Genomic DNA, 19608 nt, shown 5'->3' with positions numbered 1-19608 from the left:
GAGTTGTTTTAATCCACGAGCAGGCGTTTACGCTGTTAAATCGTGGGATAAAACAAACTGAGGAGCACTAGGAGAGCCGAACCTGCCTAGGATCGATTCTCCGATGTGTCCGTGGGATAAAACAAATTGAGGAGCACTAGGTGATTAGCGACTAGTAGCATTGCTAACAAACAATACACTCACCGGATGTGACGTCCCACCGGAAGAAGCCACTCTATAAATTATTTATTTATAGTGTATTTATTTTACGTAAATATGTCGAAGTATAATGCTAGTCTGTTAATGAATGTAGCTAGCTTATGTAAACAGAGCTTTTCCGGTGAAAATTCTTCTGAATAAATGCTTAAATCCAGAATTCTTAATACATATGGACTTAAAAAAACGGGCAGTTAGCATTTATTTTACGTAATTATTGCAAACTATTATGCCAATGCTGTAGCGGCTAATTTCTCCTATTGATTTTTTTCACGTGAATAGCTCCTCTTGATGTGGGCGACCCCCTACTTTAAGGCGAAGCGCAGTGCATGACCTATCTGACCTGTCAATACCATTATGAAGTCTATGCATTTATTGTTACTAGGGATGGGAATTGATAGGATATTTCCGATTCCGATTCCATTATCGATATTGCTTAACGATTCGATTCTTTATCGATTCTCTTATCGATTCTAATTTGAGGAAAAAGAAGAAAAAACGTTTTGATTGGCATCGAGTTTGTTTAATCAGAAGTCTCAACCTTACAAACTCACAACAAGATCAAAAGAGGCTCAAAGCCTCAATGTTAACTGTGGCAATAAGTGGCAAATACACAAGAATGTGTAACATTTTACTGAAACATTTATCTAATAGAAATAAAAAATATTGGTATATATTGGCAGATAGGTTGTTTTTCTGCCTTTGGCAATATGTGTTAAAGCAGGGGTCCCCAAAGTTTTTCCTGTGAGGGCCACATAACTTTTCCCTTCTCTGATGAGGGGCCGGGGTCAGTTTGTAACAGAAAAAGTGTGACGATTGCAGAAGTGCATAAATGTAAAAAATTATTGTTTTTCAGAAAGCCACAATCAAATAACCCTTTCTGGATTCTTCACGGAATGAAAGTAAATAAAATAAAAATAATAATATAATATAATAATAATAATAATAATTAATAATAAAAACACTATTAATTAAATAGATAATAACCAAATAACCCTCTGTGAATTCTTCAAGGAAAAGGCCAGGAAATAAATAACCGGATTGAGAAAAAAAAAAAAATTCAAAATGGCCGGACCAAATGTGGAGGCGGGCCGTATTTGGGCCGTGGGCCGCAGTTTGGGGACTGCTGGGTTAACGTGTATTATTTACCATTACATTAAAATGCATGCCTTTTAGTTTTTGTGGCGCTTACACGCTCAAGTGGGGGCGCCCTTGCACTTCCTCACGCGAAGAAGAACGCACTTACGTGAAGAAGAGCGCGCTTACACCCGAAGAAGAAATGCCGCATCCAAGCGAGTGAGCGAGTTAGTGAGAGAGGGAAAAACTTCTACGAGCCTACATTCTTTGTTAATGTTAATATCTACAGAGGCAACGCCTGTATGTATCATCTTTTGTGTTGTTGTTGTTGTGTTTCCACTCGCGATCGGACACTTAAATCCAGTTTTGTAGTGGTTTGAACGATGTGCTAATGCTAGCGAACGAATGCTAACCATTTGTTATTACTGTTATTAGCAGCTAATCATCGCTGATTTACGTTGATGCAAACCTGTTTGTTATTGGGGACGAAATTGATTTGTTTCATTTCTATTCTTAGTTTCACTCTTCAAGTGATGGTTGAATAAAGTCAGCAAATTATACCAACGTCTTCTGCATCGTCATTTGGGAGTTTAGCTAGCTGTATAGCCAGGACTGAGCCTTAGCCTCTCTGTGAGGACAGCGCAGTCGTATTCCCTCCCGATGCAGTTATCTCCACCTTGCAATGACTGCAAGTCGCTTTGTTGTAATTTTTCCTCGTGAAGTGAAGACACACTTTCGAGCGTTTGAACCTACGTGCTGTCATTGTTATGTTTATGGCTGCAATGCTCGTGCTTAAACGTCCAAACCTTTCATTTTCACACTCTTTCCTGGTGAATTGTAGTCAAACATTGGAGCGAGTGGTTCTTGGCGCCATGCTAGTTTGATGCGTCTGGACAACAAGACACGTCACGGCGCAATACGCGTCTTTAGGAATCGTTAAAGGGATCGTTAAGGCTTTTTCATTGTGATGTCGGGGCCTCGAAACACTCGGAACCGGTTCCGAATTGGAATCGGATTTCGATTCCCATCCCTAATTGTTACTAACAAAACCAAAACTTGATTTATTTAACCATGTAACCAATGAAACTAAATAGCAAACATCTGCCCCGCCCCCAGGAAGAGCTTGATTTGAGTTCACAAGAGAGTTCATCATCTTCATCAGATGACGATGAAGCAGAGAATTGCAACAGTTTACCTCCTCACTCTATGAGGGAAAAAAACAATAATGAGTTTATCTCCCGGACACAAAAAGGCATGCCGGGTCCGACCAAATCAGGTTAGGTTTTGATTACAGTTTGCACATACGTACCTTATTACAAAAAATGCCATACACTTTCATTTGTTCTTTGCCACCAGAATATTAATGTTACTGGACAACCACCAAATTTGGTATAGAAAATATAAGGATGTAATTTTTGTATTCCAGGAATCATAATGATCACATAATGGAAGTCAAAAATAAAATATGTCGCTATTACAAAGTTGTCCTTTGTTCAGAAGACTCAGTCCATGAAATTTTGATGAATTAAAATAAATTCCCTAACATCCTTTATTTTCTCTGTGACTATAAAGGTGCTTGCTTATTAAAGGCAAAAGATTTTAACAGTCGTTCTGGTATTCTAAACACCTGCTCTCCGGTTGGAAAGGAAGCGACTGTGGCAAGGTAAGATAATCATATTTGGCACATAAAAGTATATTTTTCTGATTGAAAGGGATTTGGTGGATGACCAACCCCGGATTTCACTGGTTGGGAAATACATGCGGTTTGCTCACCACGCGTCAAGGTGAAAAATGACTATAAATACAAGGATAAGAAATAAGATTTAAAGGTTAAAAATAAATATAGAAATACATAAATAAATTGAAGTGAAAATAAAAAATCTAAATCATTTTGAATTGGATTTACATCTCCATGTTTACGCTGACAATTTAATGAATACCAGAGCAAAGCGCTTTTGTTTATTGACATATAATTCAATGTATATTTTTTTAAACTGATTTCCACATATAATTTTTTATTTGCTTTATTTTTACTTTACATTATTTATTTCAATATTTATTTTCATCTTTGAATTTCTTACTTTTGTATTTATTGTATAGTCATCTTCATTTTTAAAATTATATTTATTTCTAATTTGGCAATTTTGGTCCTCCGTAGTTAAAAGGGGTCTCCAGTCCACAGGGGTACTGGCCCCCTCTCTAATTTGAATAGCCCCTGAAGTGCCCCGGTTCCCATTTTATTACAGAGCATGGCAATGGGCAAATCAATCTTTTCTGAAGTGAGAGAGAATGAGTGAATTTTTCTAGAGCATGGTAAATATCAATGCTATTGTATCCTGACTTGCACCCATTATGATTAAACTGAAATTATTACAAATATTACAAACTTAACTGGTTTTTACCAGTAGTAGTATTTCCTTGTTGACCAAAACCAACACTGAACAAAGATGGCAGCGACACTTGCACCTGGAGGGTTACATGGGGCCCCTTCTTGGCGATGGTTATAGAAAAATCCTAGAACCGCCACCTCACTCTCCCATGGGGTGTCCGAATCGGCGTCTTTCAAACTAAATTTCTCGAGCCTGCGGGGTTGTAGAACCAATGCCAAGGCAAAGGGCAGTAATTGGAAAATCATGGAGAAAAAAAAGAAATAAAAGTAGTTTCGGCCAATTATTTTGCTTTCAGTACATCTCTAATTTCTATATAAATTAGTAGGATAACAAAAAATATCTCAGGTCAAAATGTCATTTTAGGGCTTTTTTATTATTTTTTTTCTAGAACAGTATTGACTTTTAATGGTGAAAAGAAAACAAGTCTGAATGAAATGCACATGTTTCTTTTTTGGTAAAACAACCACAATTGAGCAATAATGCTAATTTAAAAAAAAACTAAACTAAAACTCCAAGTACTGATGTAATCAGTGTACAAGTAAATATACTGTAAAGTGATATATAGATAGGGAGAGCGACAGTCGGTTTTATTTAACACATTATATTTGGTTTTCAAAATTTGAGAATTTTTATTTGAATGATACTGTAGTTGTGAGCTCACCTGTTTTTGTAGACGTTCTGTTTTTGTGATCACTGCCACTTGGCGCTTGATTTCTTGTCCTAGGATGGAAGCCAAGTCAAGTCTGACAAATGATAAGCAGAAGGATAAGGAGGAGGGAAATGGAAAATGTTATAATGCTACCATATTAGACCATTTAATCGACATACACGGTGTTGCCATCCCCTACCATGAACCCAATATGTATCGTGCTGCAGCAATCAAAACAAAATCTGTTCCAGGATTCAGCACTCTTGCTTTTCCTGATATTTGGGGTCAGGTCTCACCATCAGGAAATGAACCCATGGAACCTCGCAAGCCCAATGTCCAAAGGTACCGTGGATTTTGCCGACATCAAGCCAAAAACTTCCCATGTTTTATTCGGTCAATTCCATATAGTGCATGGTTGTCTGTTTCTAGAGGTGGGTAGAGCAGCCGAAAAATGTTACTAAAGTAAAAGTGGTCAACGAAAAACTGAAGTACAAATAAAAAAAAGTATTGGTGAAAATAATTCCCTAATGAGTAACTGCTTTTAGTGTCTGATTTTTTTTTTTTTTTAAACAATGACTTTTTTTTTCTTAGCACAAGTGTTTTCCCATTTTTGTCAATTTTTCTCTTAGTCTTTTGGATGAAAATACTTATTAGTCTTAGTCATATTTTAGTCATTTCAAAATGTTTTCATCTTCGTCGAATTTTATTCGACGAAATTTCATACAAATTTCGTCTAGTTTTAGTCGACAGTTCATAGACTTCATAATGATATTGACGGGACACAGCGCCACACCTTCAAGTAGGGGGCCATCCCACACTCCGCTTCAATCAGTCATAATCAGTAGCAGTTATTCTCAAACACATGCAGCGATCCAACGCCAGATTTACGTTGAAAAACTATGAAATGTGTACCGCATACAAACAGGAAGGATTGTCTCAGGGGTGATTTGTTGAAGATTCAAGGTAATTATTATATTTTTGGTACCATGCATGCATTTTGAAATGTTGTGAAAAAAATAAATGGGAGAAATTTAGCACTGGCATTATCCTTCGCAATATTTACGTAAAATAAAATGGTACCTGCACGTTTTTTTGCTTTTAACCAAAAATCGAGACTCTTTTACGACCATATCTATGAAGAATTCAGGAATTTAACACATTTATTCACATGAATTTTCAACGGAAAAGCTCTGTTTACAAATGGCGGCCGCTAATTTCCTTACTGACGAGCCTCATCGTTCGCAATATTTACATTAAATAAATGCTACCTGCATGTTTTTTTTTTTTGTTTTTTTTTTTTAACCAAGAATCAAGACTCTTTTACGACCATATCTATAAAGAATTCAGGAATTTAAGCATTTATTCACATGAAATTTCAACGGAAAAAGCTCTTTGTCTGTGTTTCCACTCGGTCAGCTTTGACGGAGATTGGCCCAAAATGAATCGGCCCCGGTCAGCTTTGACGGAGAAAGGCCCAAAATGAATCAGCCCCATGCCCCGTGTCCCATCAATACGTTTTGAAGTCTATGTTTTGCTTTAGACTGGCCAGTGTTTTAAGAGAGCGCTCGCCATTCTGAAGCTAATGCAAATGTTACGCTAATGCAAGGATTCATATTTAGCATCTGATGATCACTCAGCACAGTCCATCAAAGGCTAAAGCAATATATTCTGTATATTCTTTCTTGCCAAGATAAGAAAACAAATCTTACCGTGTTTCCAAACAAGCTAGATGGAGCTCAGCCTAGCTTAAGGCAAGGCAAGGCAAGGCAAATTTATTTATATAGCATAATTCAACACAAGGCAATTCAAAGTGCTTTACATCACATGAAGATCATAAAAATCACATTTAAATCAACACAACGTAGAAACGAAGACAAAAGATCGCATTTAATCACAGAATAAAAATAAATAAATTAAATAAAAATAAAACAAAAACTAATAATAATAATAATAATTGAAATCAGCAATGGAGATAAAAACAAGAGGAATAGAAAGCAGGTAGATTGAAATATATAGACAGTTATAGATATGCAGTGCTAAACAAAAGCGTTTTTAGCCCTGATTTAAAAGAGCTAACAGTTTGAGCATACTTCAGACGTTCGGGTAACTTGTTCCAGAGGTGAGGAGCATAATAACTAAATGCTGCCTCACCCTGCTTGGTTCTTGTTCTTGGAACATGCAGAAGACCGGTTCCAGACGACCTTAGGGGTCTAGATGTCTCATAGGACTCTAACAAGTCAAGCATGTATTTTGGTCCAAGGCCATTAAGTGTTTTGTAGACGAGCAGTAGTATTTTATAGTCTATCCTTTGACTTACTGGAAGCCAGTGTAGCGATTTCAAAACTGGTGTAATGTGGTCCAGCTTCCTTGTATTTGTGAGGACTCTGGCTGCAGCATTCTGTACCAGCTGCAACTTCCTGACTGATTTTTTATCAAGACCTGTAAATATACCGTTGCAATAGTCCAATCTGCTGAAAATGAATGCATGCATAAGTTTTTCCATGTCTCGTTGAGTCAGAAGCCCCTTAATTCTGGTTATATTTTTTAGGTGGTAATAAGCGGATTTAGTGACGGACTTTAAATGGCTATCAAATTTTAGGTCTGAGTCAATAATTACGCCAAGGTTTCTGACTTGATTTGTAGCTGTAAGTGACATTGTGCTAAGTTGGCTGCTTATCTTTGACCTTTCTTTTTTTGGCCCAAAAATGATCACCTCTGTCTTCTGCACATTTAACTGGAGAAAATTCTGGCACATCCATTCATTGATTTGATGAATGCATTTGCTCAGGGTGACTAAGGGACTATAATCATGTGGGGACACAGAAATGTACAGTTGTGTGTCATCTGCATAGGCGTGATAGGAGATGTCATACTGTTCCATTATCTGAGCTAACGGAAGCATATAGATGTTAAATAAGAGTGGTCCAAGAATTGACCCTTGAGGGACTCCACACGTGAATTTGGTTCGTTCTGACTGATGGTTTCCGATTGACACAAAGAAATCCCTATCATGTAAATAGGATGTGAACCACTGAAGAATAGTGTCAGTAAGCCCTACCCACTGTTCCAATCTGCTGAGTAGTATGTTGTGATCAACCGTGTCAAATGCGGCGCTGAGATCCAATAGTAGCAGAACAGATTATTTGCCTGCATCGGTATTCCGACGAATATCATTTAGGACTTTGATAAGCACAGTCTCGGTGCTGTGTTGTGGTCGAAATCCAGACTGAAATGAGTTAAAAAGATTGTTTTGCATCATATAATTCTGGATCTGTTCGAACACAACCCTTTCGATAATTTTCCCCAGGAATGTCAGATTTGATATTGGCCTGTAATTACTAATGGTTGAGGCATCCAGATTAGGTTTTTTTAGGAGAGGTTTTATTACTGCAGTTTTTAAAGTCTGAGGAAACTCTCCTGTTTGGAGAGAAGTATTTATAATCTGAAGTATGTCTGGGGCTATGCAATGAAAAACAGTTTTGAAAAAGTTTGAAGGAAGGATGTCAAGGCAGCATGTTGTGGGCTTTAATTTCGACACAATTTCTGTTAAAGTGGCATAGTCCAAGAGGCTAAACTGTCTAAGATTGACGTGGGGGACATTTTGGGAGGCATTTAGTGTAACATTTGTTAATCTGGAGTTGCACACAGTCTGTCTAATCTTTAGTACTTTGTGTGTAAAGAATGCTGCGAAATTAGTACAGGACACCTCAGATGCCAATTCCTGAGGTATTGATGCTTGTGGGTTTGTCAGTTTGTCAACAACAGAAAATAGTGTGCGGGTATTGTTAGTGTTTCTACTAATGATCTCTGAAAAATATGACTGTCTAGCATTTTTCAGTTCCTGGTTGTATTTGCGAAGACTGTCTTTGTAGATATCATAAAAAACTAGGAGTTTGTTTTTTCGCCATCTGCGTTCTGCTCGTCTACAAACTTGCTTTTGTTTTATAGCTAGTATGGCATTTCTCCAGGGTGACCTCTTCTTTCTTGACAAGGATTTTGTCTTAATCGGGGCAATAGTGTCAATTACAGTCATCACACTGGAACTGAAACTATTTACTATTTAAATTTATAAGTTCTTCCACTGGAGCTATTGTAGGGGTTAATGGTGAGGCATAGGCCTGTGTGAATAACGCACAAGTGTTATCACTTATGTAACGCTTCCTAATCACCTCTGTTTCCCTTTTCAGAGGATGGACAGGGGTGGTCATTTTAAACATAATGCAATAGTGATCAGACAGAGCAACATCATTCACTGTGACCTCAGAGATGTTAAGACCTTTGGATATTATTAAATCCAGTATGTGCCCTCTGTTATGTGTTGGAACTGTGACATGCTGAGATAAACCAAATGTATCCAAAATATTTAAAAGCTCTATAGCACATCCTTCTTCAGGATTATCAACATGAATGTTAAAGTCACCCACTAGAACAACACAATCAAAGTCCATGCAGACAGAAGACAGCATTTTGGTAAGACACATCCTTAACTCCGGTGAGGAGCGTGGGGGAGAAGTGCAGCCACGCAGCACATATCACATGTGTACACGACCTAAAGACTGCCACGATGCAAGTTGCCATACTCCACATACAATATGAAAATGTCACGCATTGTGAACATATGACAGATACGTCGTCTCGTCAGAGGAAAACTGGCATTAGTCTCATTATGTTCTTGTCCCCCAAACCACGTTTTTAGCTCGTCATCGTCACGTCATCGTCCTATAGACTTCATAATGATATTGACGGGGCGCGGGGTCGATTAATAGGGGACCAGTATTGTTGGCGTGGCCGTCAAAGCTGACCGAGTAGAATCACAGACAAAGAGCTTTTTTCGTTGATAATTCTTGTGAATAGATGCTTAAATCCCTGAATTCTTTATAAAAATGGACGTAAAACAGTCTCAATTCTTGGTCAAAAGAAGAAAAAAAAAAACGTGCAGTTAGCATTTATTTTACATAAACATGTCGAAGTACGATGCTAGTCTGTCAGTCAACGTGGTGGCCGCCATGAGTAAACAGAGCTTTTCCGGTGAAAATTCTTGTGAATAAATGCTTAAATCCCTGAATTCTTTACAGATATGGACGTAAAACAGTCTCGATTCTTTGCTAAAAGCAAAAAAACGTGCAGTTAGCATTTATTTTACGTAAATATGTCAAATTTGATCCTAGTCTGTCAGTCAATGTGGCGCCCGCCGTATGTAAACAGAGCTTTTCCGGTGAAAATTCTTGTGAATAAATACTTAAATCCCTGAATTCCTTATAAATATGGACGTAAAACAGTCTCGATTCCTGGTTAAAAGCAAAAAATAAATAAATAAACGGGCATTTAGCATTTATTTCATGTAAATAGTCTGCAAGGCTGTTAGACAATGTGGCGGCAGCCTTACAACAAAGAGCTTTTACGTTGAAAATTCTTGTGAAAAAAACAAAAATGTAATAATTACCTTGAATTCTCGAACAAATCACTCCTGAGACAACCCTTCCTGTTTGTATGCGGTACAGGTTTCATACTTTTTCAACAAAAATCCGGCATTTGATCGCTGCATGTATCGCTTTGACCGACTGCGAATAACTGAAGTGGATTGTGGGATGGTTCCCTACATGAAGGCGTGGCGCAGTGAAGGTCGAATCTGACCCGTCAATATCATTATAAAGTCTATGATCATCATTAAAAAATTATTTGTCGACAAAATATTTTCTTTATCGTCATTGTTGACGAAAACAACACTGCTCAGCTAAATATGAATTGTTATTACACTGTATCATTCCCGATTACATGACCAAATTTGGCCAAAAGAATGCACAAAAATCATCGAAAGAATCTACAGGAATGAATCATCACCTGCCCAAAGAACATGCATGCCCTTTAATGGGGAAAACATTTTCTATCATGAAATTAAAATGAGCATATCTCCTGTTTTCCGTGGTCTATCAATAATAAAAACTTTCAGAGATGTTGAAATCGGCGCTTTCGAGTAATGTTGATGACACGGCCGTGTTCATAGGACTTCTAACTACAAGGATGTGTGTTGTCATGTGAATGTGATGTCATGTCTGAGTGGTATAATGGAAGAATGTGATTATTGTTGAGACATGTAATTGGTGAAACTGTGGGTATATCTGGAAAAAGTCAAATCTAATATGTCGAATAAAGCGGAAAAATGTATCGACTCTAGTGTTGCCCAAATTAGTGGATTAGGACTAGCGTTTCTCTTTCACAAATCTACACAAGTAAAAGTTAAAAGTAAGGCATGGTAGAATTACATTTTTCTCAAAAGAATTACTCAAGTAAGTGTAACAGAGTAAATGTAATGCGTTACTACCCACCTCTGGATTATACACATTTTATACAAGTAAATACAGTAAGTAAAATATGTCAAAGTAGGATTACTGGAAGCAAGTCTGTTCTTGATTTGCAGGATGTCTGCATGACATCATTCAAAGATTCTATTATAATTAATTCTAACATTGCAGAATGGGATCTCCCATCTTCATAAGAGGTGCTCTGATGAAGAAAGGAAATTCCTAATGAATTTATAACTCAATGTATAGACACAATGAATCTCTATGGATTATTTCAGAAGGACAGTTTGTTGACTTGTTCCTTCACACATGCATGTGAATCCAGATTAAAGCACACATTTTACATTTGAATTTGACTGCATAAAGACTGCCATCGTTTTGGAATCTTCAATTATTTACCTGGTTTTTCATTATTATTTTGGCAGACAGAAAGTGCTTGAAGATATTCGACGTTTCTTGACATATTCTGATATCATTAACCAGGTAGTTTTTGACCTGGAAAACAGCAGGTAGGTATGAAATGCACTGATGCAGGAAGTCATTTTATGTATACAGTGGTATGAAAAAGTATCTGAACCTTTTGGAATTTCTCACATTTCTGCATCAAATCCCCATCAAATGTAATCTGATCTTTGTTAAAATCATACTGATGAAAAAACTGTGATTTAACTAAAACCACCTAAACATTCATAGGTTTTCATATTTTAATGAGGATAGCATGCAAACAATGACAAAAGGGGGGAAAATTAGTCAGTTAACCCTCTGCCTAAGGAGATTTAAAGAGCAATTGAAACCAATTTTTACCAAACATTTTAAGTCAGGTGTGTGCCCAATCACTGATGAGTGGTTTAAAGCTGCCCTGCCCACTATAAATCACACACTTGTTTAGAATTGTCTTGATGAGAAGCATTGTCCGATGTGCATCATGGCTCGGTCAAAAGACTTATCTGAAGACCTGTGATCAAACAAAATATTAAAATGTGATGGTTCACTTATTTATTTATTTATTTATTTACTTTTACTTATTTTCCCCCATCTGTCATTGTTTGCATACTATCTTCATTAAAATATGAAAACCTATAAATTTTTGGGTGGTTTTAGTTAAAGCAGACAGTTTTTTCATCTGTGTGATTTTGACTAAGATCAGATCACATTTGATGGTGAATTTTTGCAGAAATGTGAGAAATTCCAAAAGGTTCAGATACTTTTTCATACCATTGTAGATGAGCTGAGTTGTCACTTGTACTGTGTATCACAATGTTTTTGTATATGTGACACATTTAAAAAGAATAATTTTTTTGTTCAACGCTTCATAAAATGTCTAAAAGTGTTTCTTTCTTTGTTAGTTTACAGTTTCCACATGACAAGCCAGGCCCATTGAGATTCTTTTCCAGTTTTGAATGTGGTAACCTCAGAAAGGCTATTCAGGTCCGCAGGTATGCCCACTTTTCAATGGTAATAAGGTTTAAAAAGCTAAGAGACCATCATGGGTAAGCAAAAAAGATGTGACTGAGGAACAAACATAATATAATTGATAGGAATGGGCATTCAAACGATTGATGAACATAAATGACATTAACCTTTAATTGTTAATTATTTTATTAATTTTGATACCTCATACCATGTCGGCGTAATCATTTTTTTTACCTTTTAAAAACACTCCAAATATGTGTTTTTAAATGACAGACGGAACAATGTTTAAAATGTAGTCAATCCTCTGAGTTTTCACTGAGCAGGCTTCAAAAATTGAAAGAAAGAAAGAAAGAAAAGAAAGAAAGAAAGAAAGAAAGAAAGAAAGAAAGAAAGAAAGAAAGAAAGAAAGAAAGAAAGAAAGAAAGAAAAACGGAGAGAGAGAGAGAAAGAGAAAGAAAGCACAGACTTCATAATGATAATGACGGGACACGGGGCGCTCGGCCAGCTAAAATGCTTAAATCCCTGAATTTTTTTTTAGATATGGACGTAAAACTGTCTCGATTCTTGGTTAAAAGCAAAAAAAAAACCTCGCAGTTAGCATTTATTTTCCATAAATATGTTGAAGAATGATGCTAGTCTGTTAAAAATTACAACAAAGAGCTTTTTACGTTGAAAATTCTTGTGAAAAAAACGAAAAATGTAATATTTACTTTGAATTCTCGAACAATTCACTCCTGAGACAATCCTTTCTGTTTGTATGTGCAGAGGCGTCGCGTTCCATTAGGCAAACCAGGCAATTGCATAGGGCCCCCAGCCAGCAGGGGTCCCCAGAGGGCCAACAGATTTAACACACGCAGCTTTACTGTACTGTCGCGGCAACTAGTGTAGGGAGTGTTTCAATACCATGGAATCCTTTGGCAGATTATCTAACGATTCTGTAATCAATCCCAATCAGCACTAACCATGTCACGTAGATTATACATGTTTAAAAAAGTCCAATCAACTATTAAAACCACATGATTGTTTAAAGAGTGACTCACCAAGTACTCTCTGGAAAGTCCTTGCCGAGTTGTTTTTTACGTTGATTTTCACACGCCACCTCAGTATTCAAGTGATTACTTAAAGAAATGGTGATTTTTCCAAAAAAGTCTATTAATTAATGGGTCTATCGTATTCCTCGTTGAATACTCTATAAGAAAAATATAACATATATGCATCTAAAATAATCCTAAACAATTATATTAGCAAATTTAATACTCATTTCGGTCGGTAGTCCACCAATCAGTGGTTTTTACGGAATAATTTGAATTTAGTGGGTCGTAGGGCCAATCTGACAACTGATTTCACACAAAGGTATATACCTCCGCATTCGATGGTGTTTTTTTTGTGTTGCTACCCTTTCTTCTTTTGCTCCAAGTGCAACTGTCCCCCTTACTTGCACAGGCTCGAAGGGCTCCATGTTGCTTGTTGCCTTGTTGCTGTCTGTGTATGCAGTACAGCTTTTATACTTTTTCCAACATAAATCCGTCGTTGGATCGCTGCACGTTTCGCTGCGACAGATTACAAATAACTTATGCGCATTGTGGGATGGCCCCCTACTTGAAGGCGGGGCACAGTGAAGGTCGAATCCGTCAATATCATTATGAAGTCTATGCACTTAAAAAAAAAAAAGCGAATGCAATAATTTCTAAATTCATGAACCACATTAAATTATGCATGACACTATGAAGTGAAGTGGGACGGTATACAGTAGTCTCATATAAATGGCTGAAATCGGAATTACAGTATGTGTAGGACATGACTATGGGTAGTCCCAGGGTTACGAAGGAGTTCCGTTCCTACACTGGCGATGTAACCTGAATTTTCCGCATAAATTGGAATGAACCCTTTAACTACCCCTAAATCCCAAAATAACTATCCAAAAACATGTATTATACGTCTTTGTACTGTCCTAGCTAGATAGTGAGCTAAGCTGTAATCTTTCCCCTCTCTCTGGACTCTCACTCAGCTTTGTGACTTTTTCGTGGGAGCAAATGCACTTTTCCTCGTGTGTGCTCGTGCACTCTTCTTCGTCCACGCAAATACGTTCTTCTTCGTGTGTACATGTGTTCTTACTCGCAAACGGAAGCACTACTTGGTCTACACTTCCTCCGCCAAAATAAAAGCATGCATCATAAAACAAAAGTCAACATTATAATCAAATACAAATTTCGCCAGAGGGCAGAACACTCATATTAATGAGATAGAGTAAAAAATAATATACTGTGAGGTACAAAAAGGTACAGTTTACACACACACACACACAAAAAAAAACCTAAACACTGGAGACAAAATGGCAGGGACGAGACTCCGGTGTTGTAACGTTGAAATCACCTAAGCCATGTACGTTATAACCCGGGGACTACCTCTACTCAAGAATTATTGTGGTCTAGTGGTTATTTTATTACTATTTGGTCAAAGACAACCCACGAACGAACCCTATTTTTACGTTTTTTTTTTTCAGATTCTATTGTCTAGTTATGTTTCCTTATTTTGGGTTAAGAAAAACAGTTATCCATAATGCCTTGAGTTTTGATTTTAACATAACTAAAGTTTAACCACTGCAGCCATAGCACAGTGAATGGAACAGCCGTTGAAAGCTGTGCGTGGTATTTGCTGTACAAACACCGTATGCTCGTAAGCCTTAGTACCCCTGTTTTAATGATTTGGCTGCCTTTGACAGCGAGAGACGTCCAATCAATTTTGACTGCGAGAGATAGCGGAGATCATTTGCCGCCAACCACTCCCACTTTAAATGGATTTGACATCTATTGTCGTTAATGGATGTACATTTTCTTATTCTTTTACTAACTACCGCAACACATACGGTACTTTTTGAATATATACATGTACTGTACCTGGTCTGACAGTGAACAAGTTCACCAAAAGAAGAAACCCCAGTAGTCAAAAATAACTCAAAACTTTTAAATATCAATGTCAGGAAAATTAATCCATTACAATCAGACATTGTTTGAGAATTTTGGTTCAACAATTACAAAATACCGTAGATAAAGAAATTAGTCAACCTCATGAAATAAGCTGCAACAAAAATGATGGTATACCGACAAAATGACGCTGATGTTCAACCAAGTTGTTCTTGAATTAGTCTCCAAACCTTTTATTAGCCACGCGGCCCTTTTAAAGGCTGCCAACAAGTCACTTTGCTCTTTTACTTTTTATATTATTTTATCTGTTTTTTATTTTATGACTGTCATGTTTTCTTTAATTGTTACCAACACTTTTGAGCACATGTTTAAAAGCTATTTTTAAATGTTTGAAATTAATTCTGATGTAAATGCAACTCCTGCAGTATAGTTGGGTAGCGTGTCTTTATTTCACAAGAGGCAACATTGGAATATTGCTTTATATATACTACATTTGGTGTGGGACCTACAGCTAAAACATTGAAATGGACATGACTGAGATGCTCGCGGCAAACTGCTGCATACTGTATATTTTTGTGTTTGACAGTCAATGGACAATGCTGAGTTGAGAATGTGATGGTCATTTTCATCAAAAATAATAAAACCATTGTATAATCACTGATTCTAATCTGTTCATAATGGGTAGTACTTCTCAGAGTAGTTTTGCATGCCATACTTTTTACTTTTACTTGAGGCAAAGGCAAAGGCAAATTTATTTATATAGCACAATTCAACACAAGGCAATTCAAAGTGCTTTACATCACATGAAGATCATAAAAATCACATTTAACAACGTAAAAACCAGGACAATCAAAATAGGAAATACAATTATACATAAAAATCGCATTTAATCACAAATAGAATAAAAATAAATAAATAAAAACAAAACAAAAACTACTAAATAATAATTGAAATCAGCAATGGAGATAAGCACAAGAGGAATAGAAAGCAAGTAGATTGAGATATATAGACAGTTATGGATATGCAGTGCTAAACAAAAGTGTTTTTAGCCCTGATTTAAAGGAGCTAACAGTTTGAGCATATTTCAGATGTTCATGTCACTTGTTCCAGAGGTGAGGAGCATAATAACTAAATGCTGCCTCACCCTGCTTGGTTCTTGTTCTTGGAACATGCAGGAGACCGGATCCAGACGACCTTAGGGGTCTAGATGTCTCATAGGAATCTAACAAATCAAGCATGTATTTTGGTCCAAGGCCATTAAGTGTTTTGTAGACGAGCAGTAGTAATTTAGTCTATCCTTTGACTCATTGGAAGCCAGTGTAGCGATTTCAAAACCGGTGTAAAGCTTCCTTGTATTTGTGAGGACTCTGGCTGCAGCATTCTGTACTAGCTGCAGCTTCCGGATTTTTTATCAAGACCTGTAAAAATACCGTTGCAATAGTCCAATCTGCTGAGAAGAATATGAAGAAGAAACGCTACTCTTACTCTGCTGATTTGGGCTAGTGTGACTAGTGACTAGTGTCCTTACATCTTCCCCCTTTATTGTACATATTAGACTTTTTTTTTGCCAGAGATGCCCACAGTTACTCCATCAGTTTCACCAATCAGATGTTGAAACAATATTCACATGACTCCATTATGCTAATTTAGATGGAACAATACAGTCACATGACCATGCACAATCTTGCAGTCAAAAGTCCCATGATCACGTCAGACTGTTCAATGATGTGGTACAAAAAAATAATACTAAAACTATTTTACATAGAGCGCTGCCTTCAACATTACTCAAAAGCTCTCTTCCAGTTTTTATTTGGCCCCGATAGACCATGGACAACCAGCGATATGCTTGTTTTTACTTCCATGGTAGAAAATATGATTTATCGATTTGAAAACACTCTCGGCTCTTTTTGACGAGTAATGCTTCAGGTCTGTAGATTTTCCCAGTTGGAATTCATGGATTTTTTTTAGCATTTGTTTGGCCAAATATTGTCATCTAATAGGTTATGTACAGTATAATACTAACAGTTCATATAGATAATGTTGTGCTGATGAAAAATATACCATTGTTTAAAAAAAAAAAATCGGACATTACTTGAGTATTTTTTTTCCTCTGAATATTTTTTTAATTGAACTTGAGTAAAATCTGTGGGTTACTACTTTTATTTAAGTAATATTGTTTTGAAACTACTACTACTCTTACTTGAGTAAAATCTTTGGCTACTCTACCCACCTGTTTATTACATAACACTTTCCTACTAAGTCATTTCATTTCTTTACCTTCAACTTTTATCTACTGCTCACTCTATCTATCTAGTCCTCCACTCCTCTATGCACTATAGTCTAATTTCACCTGTTTGCTTCCCACTCATTAATGCACATACAGTATCTTCTGATATACTTCAGCGAATATTCATTCATTCCTTCAAGTGCATACCCCCACCTTTCTAAAATTTCCTCCATCTGATTCCTGCTTTACCGGCAGTTATCTATGAACACCGTGATCCATAGAAATTCCAATCTGACCTTGACTGCCAGGCTACAGTGTGTATCACTACTGCAATGAAAAATGACCCTTGAACTGATCTTTCATGTAGTCCTACCTTAACCTTAAACTCTGTTCTGTTGCCCTCATACACTTCGTGTACAATTCTAACATGCACCATAGACTTCATAATGATATTGACGGGACAAATTCCCCAGACATTGCGCCACGCCTTCAAGTAGGGGGCCCTCCCACACTCGGTTTCACTCGGTCGAAGTCGGTCGCAGTTATTCTCAAACAGATGCAGCGATCTGACGCTGGATTTAGGTTGAACAAGTACAAAAGCTGTACCGCATAGAAACAGGAGTGATTTATTTGAGGATTCAGGGTAATTATTATGTTTTTTGTACCATGCATGTAATTTTGAAACGATGTGAAAAAAACAATGGGAGAAATTAACCACGGCATTGCCATAATTCGCAATGTTCACGTAAAATAAATGCTAACTGCCCAGTTTTTTGCTTTTAACCAAGAATCAAAACTATTTTACGTTTATATCTATAAAGAATTCAGGGATTTAAGCTTTTATTCACAAGAATTTTCAACGTAAAAAGCTCTTTGTGGTGATAAGGCGGCGCCACGGTGGCTTAAAGACTAGCTGCACATTCTATATATTTACGTAAAATAAATGCTAACCGCCCGTTTTTTTTTTTTTTTTTTTTTTTTTTTTTTTGCTTTTAACCAAGAATCGAGACTGTTTTACGTCCATATCTAGAAAGATTTCAGGGATTTAAGCATTTATTCACAAGAATTTTCTCCGTAAAAAGCACTTTGTGGCGATAAGGCGGCGCCACAGTGGCTTAAAAACTAGCAGCACATTCGACATATTTACATAAAATAAATGCTAACTGCCGTTTTTTTTTTTTTTTTTTTTTTTTCCTTTTAACCAAGAATCGAGACTATTTTACATCCATACCTTTAAAGAATTCAGGGATTAAGCATTTATTCGCAAGAATTTTCAACGTAAAAAGTAAGGTTGAGAACGATAAACCGATACGACCGGATATCCGGTTTTACAGGTGAGAGATACAGCTGTATCGATAGTAAAGTTACCATTCGACAGTAATTAGCCATTAAATATTCAGTGAACCGATAATAGAGATAGAATTCGGCTATTACAAGCACAAGAATCGGCTTCTAATGCCTAGTTCAATGCATTGCTTGATAGGATAATAATTTAGCTTTTACTTCACATGCTGCGCTTGTGTCATTCACCACACAGCGCACTTAGATTGAGACCGCATGCACGATATAATATGGACAAGCACAACTCACGGTCGTGGTTGCCTCAGAAAAAATGCTACTAGTCGCCGTCATTACCCGATCGTCACGGGCCTGTCATAACAACGCGGGAGCTAACAAAACCACTGTAACACACGCTCCGTAGCGTTTTTTCCACAGCCCAAAACAAAACTAGTAGTGGCAATGAAGCAACATGCTAAAACAATGGACAGTTTGCGCACCACGACAGCGACGAGCAGCGATTGATTTTCAACGCACCCCGGAAAACAAAAGTCGGACTTTGAAGTGACGAAGGCAGCCAGATCTGTTCGCATGGGACAGAGCTGGTGTGAAGTGGTACAGAGATCGTGAGTTTTTAACCCTGAAAAATAACCCACTACAATGGTGGAATGGTGGAAAGGGCAGCACGACCCTCTGAAGATTTTGTTTCCACGAAACACAGTCTACTTAAACATGAACATGTGGATTAGTTGATCTTCCTCAAGGAAAAATCTGCCCTTCAAAAAAGATATGAACAGTGATGAGGAATAAAAAATGTGGAAGTGCAGGCATAAGTGAATGACTTTAATGTGTATAAGGTTAAAGTAATGATTATTGACCTGTCTGTCTAAAATGCCATGTTTTTATTCTCCCCAATAATACCAGTGGTAAAGCATAATTTGTTATTTATTTATGGTAACATTGCAGGTTTATTTATTTTTTTCTTTTTTCTACAGCTGCTACATATAATTAATATTTTTTGTTTATAACATGTTTACGTTGAAAGTTTGCACTTACATTACTTACCTCTTTTGTTCAAAACACCAGGAAATACAGTAATTGAATTACTGCACTTTATTGTTGTCTGTCACTGGAGTTTTATTTTATTATCAAT

The 19608-nt window shown here is 36.9% G+C and overlaps 1 protein-coding gene across 3 annotated transcripts in view; it reads left to right on the top strand.

Moving 5' to 3' along the window:
• The window catches only part of LOC130915929 (cytosolic carboxypeptidase 4), a 105342-nt gene that overhangs the window by 39374 nt on the left and 46360 nt on the right, over nucleotides 1-19608 (top strand). For all 3 annotated transcript variants that reach the window (XM_057836179.1, XM_057836182.1, XM_057836181.1), the window contains exons 10-14: nucleotides 2389-2548; nucleotides 2845-2935; nucleotides 4387-4653; nucleotides 11039-11122; nucleotides 11960-12049. In XM_057836179.1, coding sequence (XP_057692162.1) covers nucleotides 2389-2548; nucleotides 2845-2935; nucleotides 4387-4653; nucleotides 11039-11122; nucleotides 11960-12049 — 692 coding nt within the window. The remainder of the gene's footprint in view (nucleotides 1-2388; nucleotides 2549-2844; nucleotides 2936-4386; nucleotides 4654-11038; nucleotides 11123-11959; nucleotides 12050-19608) is intronic.

The sequence above is a fragment of the Corythoichthys intestinalis genome, chromosome 5, assembly GCF_030265065.1.
Source record: "Corythoichthys intestinalis isolate RoL2023-P3 chromosome 5, ASM3026506v1, whole genome shotgun sequence".
Taxonomy (NCBI): domain Eukaryota; kingdom Metazoa; phylum Chordata; class Actinopteri; order Syngnathiformes; family Syngnathidae; genus Corythoichthys; species Corythoichthys intestinalis.
This window is presented reverse-complemented; position numbering and strand designations above follow the sequence as displayed.